Raw genomic sequence first — 13,287 nt, forward strand, 5'->3', positions numbered from 1 at the left:
TGCATCATCACTAAAAGTGGTGCGCAAGCATTTTATTTGCATGTGCAACAAATGTATTGTATGTAGGCTTATGAATGTATTGTATGTATAAACTTTTACTGACGTGGTACATTGCCTAGGGGGCATCTCATACTTCAGTACTACTTAAATGTTTTTGGGAAACACCGCCTTGGTTGGGGAAGACCTGGGGCCTAGTCTGGTAGTAAAAGAAGGACTTTTTTGTTGTTGATGATCATTTCAACTTTTTGGTTTTGGTTGGGAACCTACCGAACGCAGATTTTTGAAAAAAAAGTTGACCATGTGTTCAAATGTCAGTAGGGATTGCATCTTGAAAATCGCCTGTGACGTCAAGCAAATTTTCTGCCATCAGTTGTCTTTGGTAGAAAGTTTACTCTACAGTTTATGTGCATCATCAGATTTGACTTTTCTTTTTGCAGAAAGCATTCCGTGGTTAAGCATATATAATACTCCTACCTGCATCCTGTACCTTATTTTGGCTTTAAATTAACCTTAAAGGGACACTGTGTGAGATTTTTAGTTGATTATTTCCAGAATTCATGCTGCCCATTCACTAATGTTACCTTTTTCATGAATACTTACCACCAGCATCAAATTCTAATTTGGTCCAGGAAGAAAGTGCTGAGGCACTCAAGGTTGCATTGTAGCCAAATAAAACAGTAAAAAAAATTGCAACCTTGAGTGCCTCAGCATCTGTCTTCCTGGACCAAGTTTGAGAGCCCCTACTCTGATGAGCACCAACAAAAAAGGTGAAGACCCAGAAGGACTCCAATTACCTGCTAGTGTTCAAATTCTAAGTATTCATTATGACTGGAAAAATTGCACTTTTCATACATGAAAAGGGGGATCTTCTCCATTGTCCGCCATTTTGAATTTCCAAAAATAGCCATTTTTAGCTGCAAATATGACTGTACTTGGACCATACTAGAAAATATTTGTTTATTACTTAGTAAACTTTCATGTAAAGATCAAATTTGGCAATAGGCACCCAAGTTTCAATGAGCAGCATAGTTGCAGTACCTTTTTTGACCATTTCATGCACAGTGTCCCACCTCTTAACCCTATCCAGACTGGGGGGGGCCTAAAAGTGCCCGCACTAACTTTGATGTTGTATAATTCCTTAACGACTTAAGCTATGACTATGAAACTTTGTGACTTTTCCTAACATTTAGTTGGCTACAGTTAAGTACCGAAAGATTAGTTTTATCGTTTTTGCCGTTGCCATGGCAACGGTTTTCTGAAAGGTATGTCTGTCCAAAAATCACTTTACCATATCTATGACGCCATATTTTTTCATATTTTTTTGTTATTTCCATTAGCATCAGCCAACTTTGTGAGCATTTAAGTGGTTTGAAGCATAAAATCATTAAAATTTAAGAGCATTACCTAAATTTGTTGGAAAATCCATTATGGCGATATTTTGGGCATAATAACATAATGATGTCATAATGACGTCATAATACCAGATAAATACACAAAAATGATGTCATTCATAGATGATCATATGTAGATCATCTCCCCCAAGTTTCGTAGTGATACTGTATTCCGTTCATGAGTTATGAGGGGGGGGTCAAAAGAGCCCCCCCCCCCAGGCCCAGGAATGCCAAAAAAGCCCAGTCTGAATAGGGTTAATGCATCATCACCTCGAATTTTTTTAAACTGAATTCTAACAAAACTGAAGTCCTACTTATAGGCACCAAATCCACCTTATCCAAAGCAAATAGTTTCTCCTTCTCAATTGATATCTCTCCTGTCTCCCCCTCCCCTCAAGTTAAGAGTTTGGGTGTCATGCTTGATGGCTCTCTATCCTTCCTCTCCCACATTAACAACATCACACGGTCTGCTTATTTCCACCTACACAACATTAACCGTCTCCGCCCCTCTCTCACCTCCCATTCTACCTCCATCCTTGTACACAGTCTTGTCACGTCTCGCATTGATTACTGTAATTCTCTCCTCTTTGGTCTCCCTCAAAAATCTCTCCACAAGCTCCAACTGGTCCAGAACTCAGCTGCCCGCATCATAACTAAAACCCCTTCCTGTCACCTTATTACCCCTGCACTCCAACATCTCCACTGGCTCCCTATCAAATTTAGAATTCACTTTAAAATACTTCTTCACACCTTCAAGGCTATCCACAATCTTGCCCGTCCTTATTTATCTAATCTTATTCACATTGCTATTCCCTCCCGCCCCCTCCGTTCCTCTTCCTCCATTCTCCTCTCTGTCCCTTCTGCCCGTCTCAGCACCATGGGGAACAGAGCTTTCAGTTGCTCTGCTCCTCAGCTGTGGAATGCGCTTCCCCCTGACATCCGCAATATTGAGTCTTTACCCCTGTTCAAATCCAGACTTAAAACTCACCTATTTCAGTTAGCCTATTCTTTATGATTCTTTAACTCTATTTTGTTTTATTTTATTTTTATCTATTTTGTATATATTTATTTTTTGTTTACAATCTGTTTATCTGTCTTGTTTTATTTTGCCTCTCTCTGTACAGTGTCCTTGAGTTTTTTGAAAGGTGCTTTTAAATAAAATGCATTATTATTATTATTATTATTATTATTATTATTATTATTATTATATCCTCAACAACACTGTAGCATCACTCTGCACCTTATCCACTTATCCGTTTCCAATCCTTATCCTTATTCGATTGACACACTTCGCCTTTTTTAACTGAATGTACTTGAATGTATGCAAATGTGTGTTCAGTGAGTGTGTCATGGGCAATGGGAATGTTCTGTAGGCTTATATGAAAAAGCATGCAGATGCATACAGATGTTTGTCATAAGCTACTCTATGTTGGATGTACTAATATACTAATTTACTGAACTTAACGTTCACTTAACGCAGTGGTTCTCAAACTTTTTGTCTCCTTTTGGATCTACAGATATTTTAGCAGCCCACCTCCCACATCATGTTCCAAATGCAAAACATTTTTTTGTTCACTAATGTTGCGTTGCCATCATAGACATATACAAGTATTTGTAATTGTATAGGTTGTATATAAATATTCCCTTCTTTTTGCATTCCCCATACAGGACCCCTGCGACCCAGTGTTAATTTCGTCAACTTTTGAAAATGTAGTCTTAGTCTCAATGATGGAAATCAATTTTGGTCTTGGTCAAATTTTAGTCATAATTTAGTCATTGCCTTCCCAATAGTCTTAGTCTAAATTACGAAAATCAATTGTAGTCTTAGTCAAATTTTAGTAATTTTAGTCATTTCAGTCAACATTGTGGTGTAAAATAAATAACCTAGTAGGGCTATTGTTATTTCACAAATTATTACTTAGATTGCATATTGCAGCAAACATTCACGTTGTTACTAGCTAATTTTCCACCAAAACCCAAATCAGCCCTGTAAAAGGTATTTCGACACCATGGAGCAAAAGAGCATTAGACACAAACACACGCACGCACGCACGCGCACGTGCGCACGCGCGCACACACAGTTTCAGGTGCAGGCCCCTTTCTCTCTCTCTCTCTCTCTCTCTCGCATTAGACGCTGCTTCATATTAGTTGCGTTTGGGCTGTCGACTTCCTTGGGTCTTTTAGCGTTGCCCTCGACTGGAACAAGTTTCAAATCTCCGCATTTTAAACTCCTTAACAATATAATTTTCATGAACACTTAATTAAAAGACCACAGATAGCTATTCGGCATAGAGACCCCTTTCCTTTCGTTGCACACCCCATGTTACAGTAGCCTCCTCCTGGGCACGCGACACAACATTCCATAGGCCTACACTCGCAGAGATTATTGGTAGATGGAGCACGCGGGTAACCAGTCCAGTAGAGGTAGCCTGTGCAATGCGCAGATTATCCAAAATGCTTTGTTGACGGCAATATCAACCCTGCCACTGTCTTGTCAAATTGCTGTTCGTTTTCTGCATCCAAGTTTTCCGGACTGAAACTTAAAATGAATTTAGACGTGTGATAAGCATTCATTTATTCAGGGTAATTCAGGGTAAAACTTTATGTGATATTATATGAACAAGACAATATCTTACCCTAGCTATTAGGCCTACTCTGTGTTGTTGCATTGTTGCGAGGGATGTTGTGAATTAGAATTTCAGCTACTCCACAACCTACTCAGCATCAGATGCCTCATTATCTTAATTTACTTGCACGAGTGAGGGGTAGGAGCTAAGGACATATGTAGGCTGCCTGTAGATCATGTACCCATCATGCATTGTACTTTTTGGAGCAGAATCTCTCAAACAGAAAGCCATTTATCACAAAGGAATATCTTAGTATTGTTTCAAAAACATTACTCTTTGTTATAGTTTGCGTTTCTTGTAAGGTTTTTACAACTAAAAGTGGTAGATGAAAAATGACGTTGTTCTGATAGATAGGTGTCCCCCGATACACTATAATGGCTCCTGTTCCATTGTGGCAGTAAGTGGTACATAAGAAAGAAATAATCTATATGACTAGAGAACATTGTGGAGAGTTCATTTCTTCCTGCTTACGCGGGCCCCTGGTGGTGTGGGGGCCCTAAGCCATCGCATAGTTTGCTTATGCCTCGGGCAGGCCTTGGTCCTGGTTGACGAAATTAACACTGCTGCAATCTCCGAGGGGTCCCAACCCCCAGTTTGGGAACCACTGACCTAGTGTTTGGTACAATTTGATAATAATTGTGGAGAATGCCTAAATAAACAAAGTCAATGAGAGAGTAGGTGGGAGCAGTGAGCAATTTCGCACGCGGGCACCTTGTAGGGTCTCCAAGGTTTCAGGATAATAATAATAATAATAATAATAATAATAATAATAATAATAATAATAATAATTGTATTTCTATAGCACTGTATCATAACTCAATGTAACTCAATGTGCTTAACAAATGGGAAAAAACATAATTGTTAGAGATGGATTTAAAAGGAGAGGTATAGAGGAGAGGCAGAAATAGCAGGAAGGCAGAGGAAGAAGAGATAGATAGAGATTGTAGAGTCATAAGGTCAACGTAGGTTAGGACCAGGATTCTTAGATGTGTAAGGTCCATAGTGGCTGGGCCTAGCATAAGTCATAGATAGTCACACAGAGATTGGGCGCTCAGATGCGACCCTTGCTGGCATCAGGGGGGGAGGAAAAACTCCCTTTTGCTTGAATCATAGTTTGTAGGGGGATATGGCTTTATTGTAATGTGTTTATTTGTTTTACAGGCCTAAGAAACTTCGGTTTCATCCAAAGCAGCTGTATGTCTCGGCCAAACAGGGGGAGCTGCAGAAAGTGTTACTCATGTTAGGTGAGTTTTTGTCTGCTGAGCTCATCTTTTTCATTACACCATCATGAACGATAAGTCCCACAAGTTCTTTCAGTCTAATAGAAACTGCTGTAATAAGCTTAGTGAGACCCATTAGCGGCTTAGCCAAAAAATAATGTTTTAAGGTGCACTGTGTAATATTTTTAGTAGTTTATTTTCAGAATTCATGCTGCCCATTCACAAATGTTATGTTTTTCACAAATAATTACCACCATCATAAAATTTCAAGTATTTACTATGCCAGGGAAAATTACGTTTTTCATACATGAAAAGGTGGATCTTCTCCATGTCCGCCATTTTGAATTTTCAGAAATGGACATTTTAACTGCATAACATGCAATACTTTGTTCCTACTTGTAAATATTAGTTAATTCTTTAGTAAATAGTGTGTTTTACTACATTTGACAAACGTGAATCTGATTTTTTTTTTTTTTTTTTTTTTTTTTTTAATGATCTGGTTGACAGTGGACGGCATCGACCCCAATTTTAAGATGGAGAGCCAGACCAAGCGGATGCCCCTCCACGTCGCAGCAGAGGCCGGACACCAGGAAGTTTGCCACGTGCTAGTACAGGTCAGACCAATGGCACGCCTCCTTGATGTGATGCCTACAGACCTGGGATTGCATTTCTCAGCAGTATCGTATGCTGAAGGCTATTTCAGAGGCTGATTTGACCAAGAACTATATTATCGAACTGGCATAAATAACAACGAACGTTGCAAATCTGCAGTCAGGCAACGGCTGTGCAATGATGTGCAAAAAACAGAACTTTACTTTCTTCAGGCAAGTCTTGACACTCAGACACTGTTTGTTATACCAGTTCAAGAATATAGTTCTTGGTCAAATCAGCCTAGGACATCGCCTTGTTTCATTAATTGTTAATGTTCAGACACTTTTCAACTTCAGAAGAGACTGCATTTAAATAGTGAAGATGTTGGGAATCCTACACAATGTTTAAGTGTGGTGCTGCCAGGTGTAATCTTAGAGGACAGGTATTGCAAGGTTGTGTTGCGCAAGGATGCTGTCGCCTAGTGCTCCTATCAAACCTATATTGCTTGCATCTAACTGTACTTTGTATAGTGGTGTTTCTCAACGGGGGCTCATTTGCAATTGAGGTTCATTAGTGCATTATTTTATTTTTGTATTTTATATTTGTACTAATGAGGGTGTTTGGCAGGCTTATGATGTGGTAAAGGGGGCATTTGTTACAATAAAGAACTTCTAATTCTAATAATGGTGTGTGTGTGCGTGTGCGTGTGCGTTTGCGTGTGTGTCAGTCGGGGGCCAACCTTGACATGTGTGACGATGACCAACGGACGCCGCTGATGGAGGCCTGTGAGGGTAATCATCTGGAGACGGTGCGATACCTCCTGAGGGCAGGAGCTAGTGTCTCACACAAGGTACCGACCATCTCTCTAGCACAACATAAACATACATATAAAACTGAATCAGGCTGTTTTGAACTCAAGCCCCTTTTCTGAGTTGTCTGCAATGTCTGCAGTCCCCCTCACCGTTGTTCCCCCCACGTTTGCAGCGGTCTCATTTGAATTTTGTCTCAATTTGCTTTCACTGGCCGTATATGGGCATGTCCAAATAAGTTCTTAAAAACCACCCTAAACATTTTTTTCTCGAAAGTTTGCAGCTCACTAAGTGGCTAGGGGTGTTCACGCCCATTCCCTAACAAGTTTCAAGGCAAAATATGGCTTCTGTATTTTTTTATTTGCTATTTTGTGAATGAAAGAATAAAAAAAATGTGAATGAAAAAATAGTTTATAAAATGCTTCATAAAACATCACAGAAGTCATGTTTCGGAAGTACAGATAGCAAAGGTTGTCAGCTGGATGAGACCTCCTGGTCACAGTCTTAGAACAGACTCTGTCGATGCGTCCTGGTCACAGTCTTAGAACAGACGAGGCTTCCTTTTTGCCGTTACGAATATCAACGGTACTTCAAAGGCAATCTTCCAGGTTCACACTCCGCGTTGTTCTCTCTCTCGCTCTGCAGTTGTCTTCTCACAAACTCTCAGCCGCCATTGATTTTGACCTTGGCCTCTTTATAGGCTACGAGGATAATTGGTGACTGCAAGGTGACATGGGAGATGTAGTGCGTAAAACGGTAACGCTGCGCTCTCACTCCAGAGGAGACAGAGGCAGTCCGTTACAAACTGATACCAATGAAACTGTCCTCTGGCTTTTGGTGATAGTAAGTTCAAGGAGTCATACAATACACTGTGATGGGTCATAAACGGACATCTTAGAATAAATCTTCACAGGTTATTAAATGCTACAGTTAAAGGTTTCAGGTTTGAGTCTGAGGTGTTTTGGGTCATCCTGCCGGTACATATTCCCAAATACACATGTCCCATGGCCATAAAATCATTACAATAATAATTGCATGCATACATGCATAACATTAACATATCACCTACCTGATCTTAGAAATAAGGTAATTTATTGTTATTTTCTCATTTTAAATTGCTTTTTTGTGGACAAGATGGGGATTTTGGCCTGTCCCTCACAGTAAAAGTTATCTTTCAAGGTGTCTTTTATTTTTTAATTATAGGGGAATCACATTATTTTCACATTTGTATGTTGTTCTAGGAGTAATTTAGTAGTTACCTAATTTTTTCCATAATTTTTCAGTGTCCCCTGATTTAATGTCAACCCTGTTACTGAGATAAATAAACCCCATCACTCAAGGAAAAGGATTTTCACCACATAAAAAGAAGTGATATACTGCGCAGTCTTATTTAGCATGGAATTGTGTTATTTTATTGGACTATTGGGAGTCGTCACTTTTACAGCGTCCTTCCTGTTACCACTTTTTAACCCATTACTTAAAAAGATATGGTTTCTATATTGATATTCACCAAATTCACAAGTAATCTTCTTTCAAATATGTCGTCTGCTCTTGTGACCTTGAACATTAGCTGGCTAGGAGCAAATAAGCCTGAAATTGTCAATCCTGTTAACATCAGGAAGTACAAGATGGATGAGGTTTTATTGTCATATACTCGCAAATTTCATTCATGAACAATTCAAAAATTCCCCCCCTAAATAAATTAATAAGTAAAGAGATTTTTTTTAAAAGGTAGCAAAAGTTAACAAAGGCAGGTTAAAAAGACATGAAGACCGAAGGAGGAATGATCCTAGTCTTTGATGTGTCATGGCAGTTAAGAATCCTATCCCAATGTAAGAAGTTGTTCCTTGATCTGTTGATATGGGTATGCAAATTCCAGTATCTGTATCAAAGTAGACATAAGGCTAGTTTTAGAACAGTTTAAAGGCGATACTGTATAGTTTCATCTGTACTATCAGTTTATTCTGTTTGATTATGAGGATGTTTGTACTTGCAGGATGCAGAGGGCTCCACGTGTCTTCACCTCGCTGCCAAACTTGGGCATTATGAGATTGTCAAACATTTATTAGGCACTGGCTTAATAGACATCAACTGCCAGGTAAGTACCGCTTTTATCATATGTAATACCACCATATGATTTTGATCAGATTAGTGCGCTCTGAGACAAATTTCCAGCAAGGGAGGATCATTCATTCTCTTCTGGCGGGCGATGTGGACCGCACAGGTGCTTTTCGTTGTGCTCAGTGAGAGCACTGGAAGAGAACGCGTCTTCTGATTCTTGCTTTGCAATCGTTTGAATTTGGTCAACTTTGGCACTCTTAAAATGAAGCTGACCGCTCTATGCCTTGACGTTAATAAGCTGGCATTGAAAAATAAAGGGCATGATTCACCCCAACAGGTTATAAGGCCAGGGGGCGTTTGAGCAAAAAAAGTTGAGAACCACTGGCATAGACGGATGCATCTGTTGTCCGCCTGTGGGACTTGTTGTATTGGTCATTGTATTGCAAAATGCATTTTATATTGGTTTAGAAAGTTCTCAAAGCATTGGAACGACAAGAATTCACACATAGATGAAAAGACGTCTGGACAGTCATTTCCAATAAAAAAATAGGAAAATTGTGTTTGACTCTTCATACATTTTGTTCTTGTTGCACTATATCACGATAGGTGGGGCATGGGGTGGGAGGGTCTTTGTTATAGAGGGTTTCTGTTTCCACCTTGTTTGTCATCCCTGTCAGTGCTGTCAAGCAACTTCATGCAGCTTTTTGGGGTCATTTCCTTTTCAATATCCCAAAGAAACCACTGAATATTTGTAATTATCCTCTGCATAGACATTAGATAAATACTTGTTGTATTGTATGTATTGCACCATGTTCTTGTTGCACCACGTCAGGATGACGGAGGCTGGACGGCCATGATCTGGGCCACTGAGTACCGGCATGTGGACATCGTGAAGCTGCTGCTGTCCAAAGGAGCTGACATCAATGTCAGAGACAAGGTCTGTCTGTAACTCGTGCGTCTGTAACTCGCAAAATGGGAATGAATGGAGTGAGTCAAGCTAAATCCTGATTCCTTTTGGCATGTGGTCTGGATTTTACATATGATAGCAGTGCATTTTAATGGTTTGGATTGGCATTGTGAGACCACTCATTTTCGGAAGGCAAAGAAAGTTTATTTTAGTTTTTGTGCGAAACTGGGTAAGAGACTACAACGTGCGCCTCACGTATTTGACGTGAACTGAGGCTGAAGGTGCAGAGCCAGCCCTAGTGGCTGCGCGTCAGACATGCGACCTCTGTTGTGTAGTCCGATAATTACATATTTTTGAACGCATACAACTCACAAATCGCTCGACAATCACACCATTGGTTATCATTGATTCTGAGGTATAGCATATGTGTGATTTAGGGGGGAATGTGAGGTGGATCAGAAATGTGCCCATAGTCCACATTAAATGATATTTGGTGTAGTTGTATCTAAGAAAGAGCAGCAACGCTAATAGCTGGACAGTTTTTTATTATTCCAGTGGAAAGTGCAACTGAAAGTCCCTGTATAGCACCTATTTAGCAACGTCAAGTGATCTGTCAAATACTCCCGAAGAGTAATCCATGTCAATCTCAAAATTGTTAGGAAGTTCAAAATTTGCCCGTTTTTGAACCACTTAGAACAATGCATCAAAATCTGACCTGTAGTTTTTGTTGTTTTTATCCTGCAAACTTGTTATCCGACAAACACATGACCTTTTGTTAAAGATATCCTATGCAACTTTGACATAAACACACCGATGTAAACAACTTTATGGCGGCCTCTAGTGGTTCTGCCGAAAATGTGCATTGAACTAAATTAGACAGACATTGGCTTCGAGATTATGTGCGAATTAAATTTCTTCGTCTTCTGTAATTAGCCAGATTCCCTTCCTTGCATTCAGCTCTCTCCACTTCTAAGGGGCTTTATCAGCGATTCTCCCCCTTGCTTATGAGTTCGCTGCTTCGTTAATTCACTTCACACAACTGCAATCACGTTTGCACTTCCTTCAGATGGATACTATTATTTGATCCACTTGTTCCCGGCAGATATCCCCGTCTTTATTTCACATTTCCAGTAACTATATAGTATAGAAAGATGAGACAAAAGGCTATTGATTATTTCGTTGTAATAATAAAGATTTGATTTCCAAGTCGAGGTGACAAGACGCGTTTTTATCTTGTGTGGTGTTGAAAGTGAAAGTGGACACCCATAAGCCGGCTAGAGATCACGTTTTGTTTCCTCTTGATCGGCAACAACATTTTTAGCCTCGCTCGACTGATTGTGTCCTTTGACATCAAGTAAAATGTGCGCCATCAGATTTCAACTCGTATACATTTGTGTAGCTTTGTAAACTAAAACGAGGTGGCGTGGACTTTGAGAATGCTAATGCATAAATCCCAGTGCAGTGAATGAGTGATAAAATCCACATATTTGCTCTTTTGGCGTTCGGCTCTCTCCGTTTTGAAGCCCTTTTCCAATGTTCACATAAGCGATTTATTTGCCTGTCCAAACCTTTCATCTCAATTAGCTCGTGATTTATTTGCAGTCCCATTCGTTGTTTTCGCTGCATGCCAGCGTGATATTTTACAATCAGCTAGCCAGTAGCCAGCTTTCAGCGAGCTGCTGCTGCTTAGTTAGCAAACGAAGGGGATGAATGGTTCTCTCATTCGTTCCACTCATACACCATAGAAATCTAGACGCCCCTAGCGGCCACAAATTCCACAACAACAAAGGGCGCGGCGCCTCCAGGCAAAACTGCAAGTGCTGTTTCGGAGCAGAACCACCAGATGGTGATGGAAATATTACCATTTTCGCCATAACAGGTCAGTCAAGCAAACCTTGAGTTCCAAGCCATTTCATCACAACGAATAAGTTGCATAGTATTTCTTTAAGGCTATTGTTCTTCTAAAAAATCATCAGCGATAGCAATTTTCTATGAAAATGGGCTGAATGTGATATTCATATATTTTTATCAGAAGACCTACATTTCCAGAGAATATCCAGGAACACCATGGCAGATCGATTTCTTGCCCAATTGCAGGTCAATCGTGAGTCTCGCATTGTGTACTGTACATGGGGTAACGACAAGTGATTTCACCTCAAGATCGTCCAATCGCAGGGTCTCAAGAAAACCAAAACTATTTCAAATCCTGGTTGTCCCTCGTGAGTAAATTGCACAGTTAAAGCAGTGCTACGACCCCATTTGACAGTACACATGCACAACTTGATAGGAAAACGTGATTCGCTCTTGAGCGCGTCCTCATCTCCACCTCAGGTGCACATGTTCCCTCCTCTGCAGACCCGGGAAACATGCCTGTTGTGTCGCATAGTGGAAGCATTCTGCTGACATCCGACTATCGCCTCGTGTGAGGACGTGAGTCGTGAGATGTAAATTTTAAATTGTTCAATTCCCTCGTGCAGTGTGAGAAGGAGCTTAATACCCTCGATTGAAAATATCACACAGTGTATGCGCTCCTTTAGACAAAGCAGACAGCTGCACGGTATCCGGTAGGCTCCTGGGTGGATACGAGGTGCGCTAGATGAGACAGAGAATACGTCCTTGTCTGCCTACCGGTTTGTATGTGCTTCCGTTACGCTGAGGTAGCATCTGATCCAACAACATCGATTTTGATTAACAAATGAAAAAAATAAAACAAAAATGAAAAAGGCGATAAATAGTACTAAAAAGTGCTTTCTGGAAACGCGTCGTCATAGCTGTCCAGCTGTTCATATGAACTAAATAGTTTTAAAAGATGAAAAAAATGCCAGAAAGGCAGCCAAACAATGTGGCGCCATGGCAACAGAAATCACAAATACAATTAATCGCAAAACAAGCAAAATAAACGAAATAGAATAAGTAAGCAAGCAAGCTAATAGGCATTCACCAGAAAGAGCTGAAGGACCTGTATATCCAGGCAGTGGAAAGGAAGATCAATTCCATCCTCCTAGCCTTCAATCTAAAGACAATTTTCTAATATGGCAAGATATTAGACAATAAATCTTTTGAAACTTGAATCTTTTTGAATCTTCAATTGAGCTACGGCTTATGATTTTGGTTTTAGGAAGAAAACATCTGCTTGCACTGGGCCGCCTTCTCCGGCTGCGTGGAGATTGCCGAGATCCTGCTGGAGGGACGCTGTGACCTCCAGGCCGTCAACATCCACGGAGACTCGCCAGTCCACATTGCTGCTCGTGAGAACCGACTTGACTGTGTCGTGTAAGTTAACCCGGTAACCCGTTAATGCTGTATGCTGTGTATACACAGCATTGACCCAGGCGCCTGACGCAGCATTCAGGATCATGAGATTTGAGATTTCTTTTTAAATTGCAAATGTGGGTATGTTAGACCTGAGTTCTAATGCAAGATGAGGATCTTGGCTTTTAAATGCAACTCATTTCATGTTTTTATGTGCTTCGGAGGTAGAGATATTTAGGTTGTATAGGCTGAGGGCACATTTTCCCAAAAAGGTTCAAGGCATTTAGCAGGCGTTTTTTGCAGGTGCCTTAGGCATCAATGGGTTACGTCAGTTCTCATCAGAAAGCATCTACCATTCTGAATAAAAAGTATGTTTCTTTTTTAATCCAATACAGTGATGCAACTTATGGATATTACATAGTTGTTGAG

At 40.3% G+C, this 13,287-nt stretch overlaps 1 protein-coding gene across 2 annotated transcripts in view; it reads left to right on the plus strand.

Moving 5' to 3' along the window:
• Positions 1-13,287, plus strand: part of ehmt1b (euchromatic histone-lysine N-methyltransferase 1b) — a 117,677-nt gene that overhangs the window by 72,319 nt on the left and 32,071 nt on the right. For both annotated transcript variants that reach the window (XM_063211052.1, XM_063211053.1), the window contains exons 14-19: positions 5,180-5,262; positions 5,746-5,852; positions 6,557-6,679; positions 8,635-8,736; positions 9,532-9,636; positions 12,725-12,879. In XM_063211052.1, the coding sequence (XP_063067122.1) occupies positions 5,180-5,262; positions 5,746-5,852; positions 6,557-6,679; positions 8,635-8,736; positions 9,532-9,636; positions 12,725-12,879 (675 nt within the window). The remainder of the gene's footprint in view (positions 1-5,179; positions 5,263-5,745; positions 5,853-6,556; positions 6,680-8,634; positions 8,737-9,531; positions 9,637-12,724; positions 12,880-13,287) is intronic.

The sequence above is a fragment of the Engraulis encrasicolus genome, chromosome 11, assembly GCF_034702125.1.
Source record: "Engraulis encrasicolus isolate BLACKSEA-1 chromosome 11, IST_EnEncr_1.0, whole genome shotgun sequence".
NCBI lineage: Eukaryota > Metazoa > Chordata > Actinopteri > Clupeiformes > Engraulidae > Engraulis > Engraulis encrasicolus.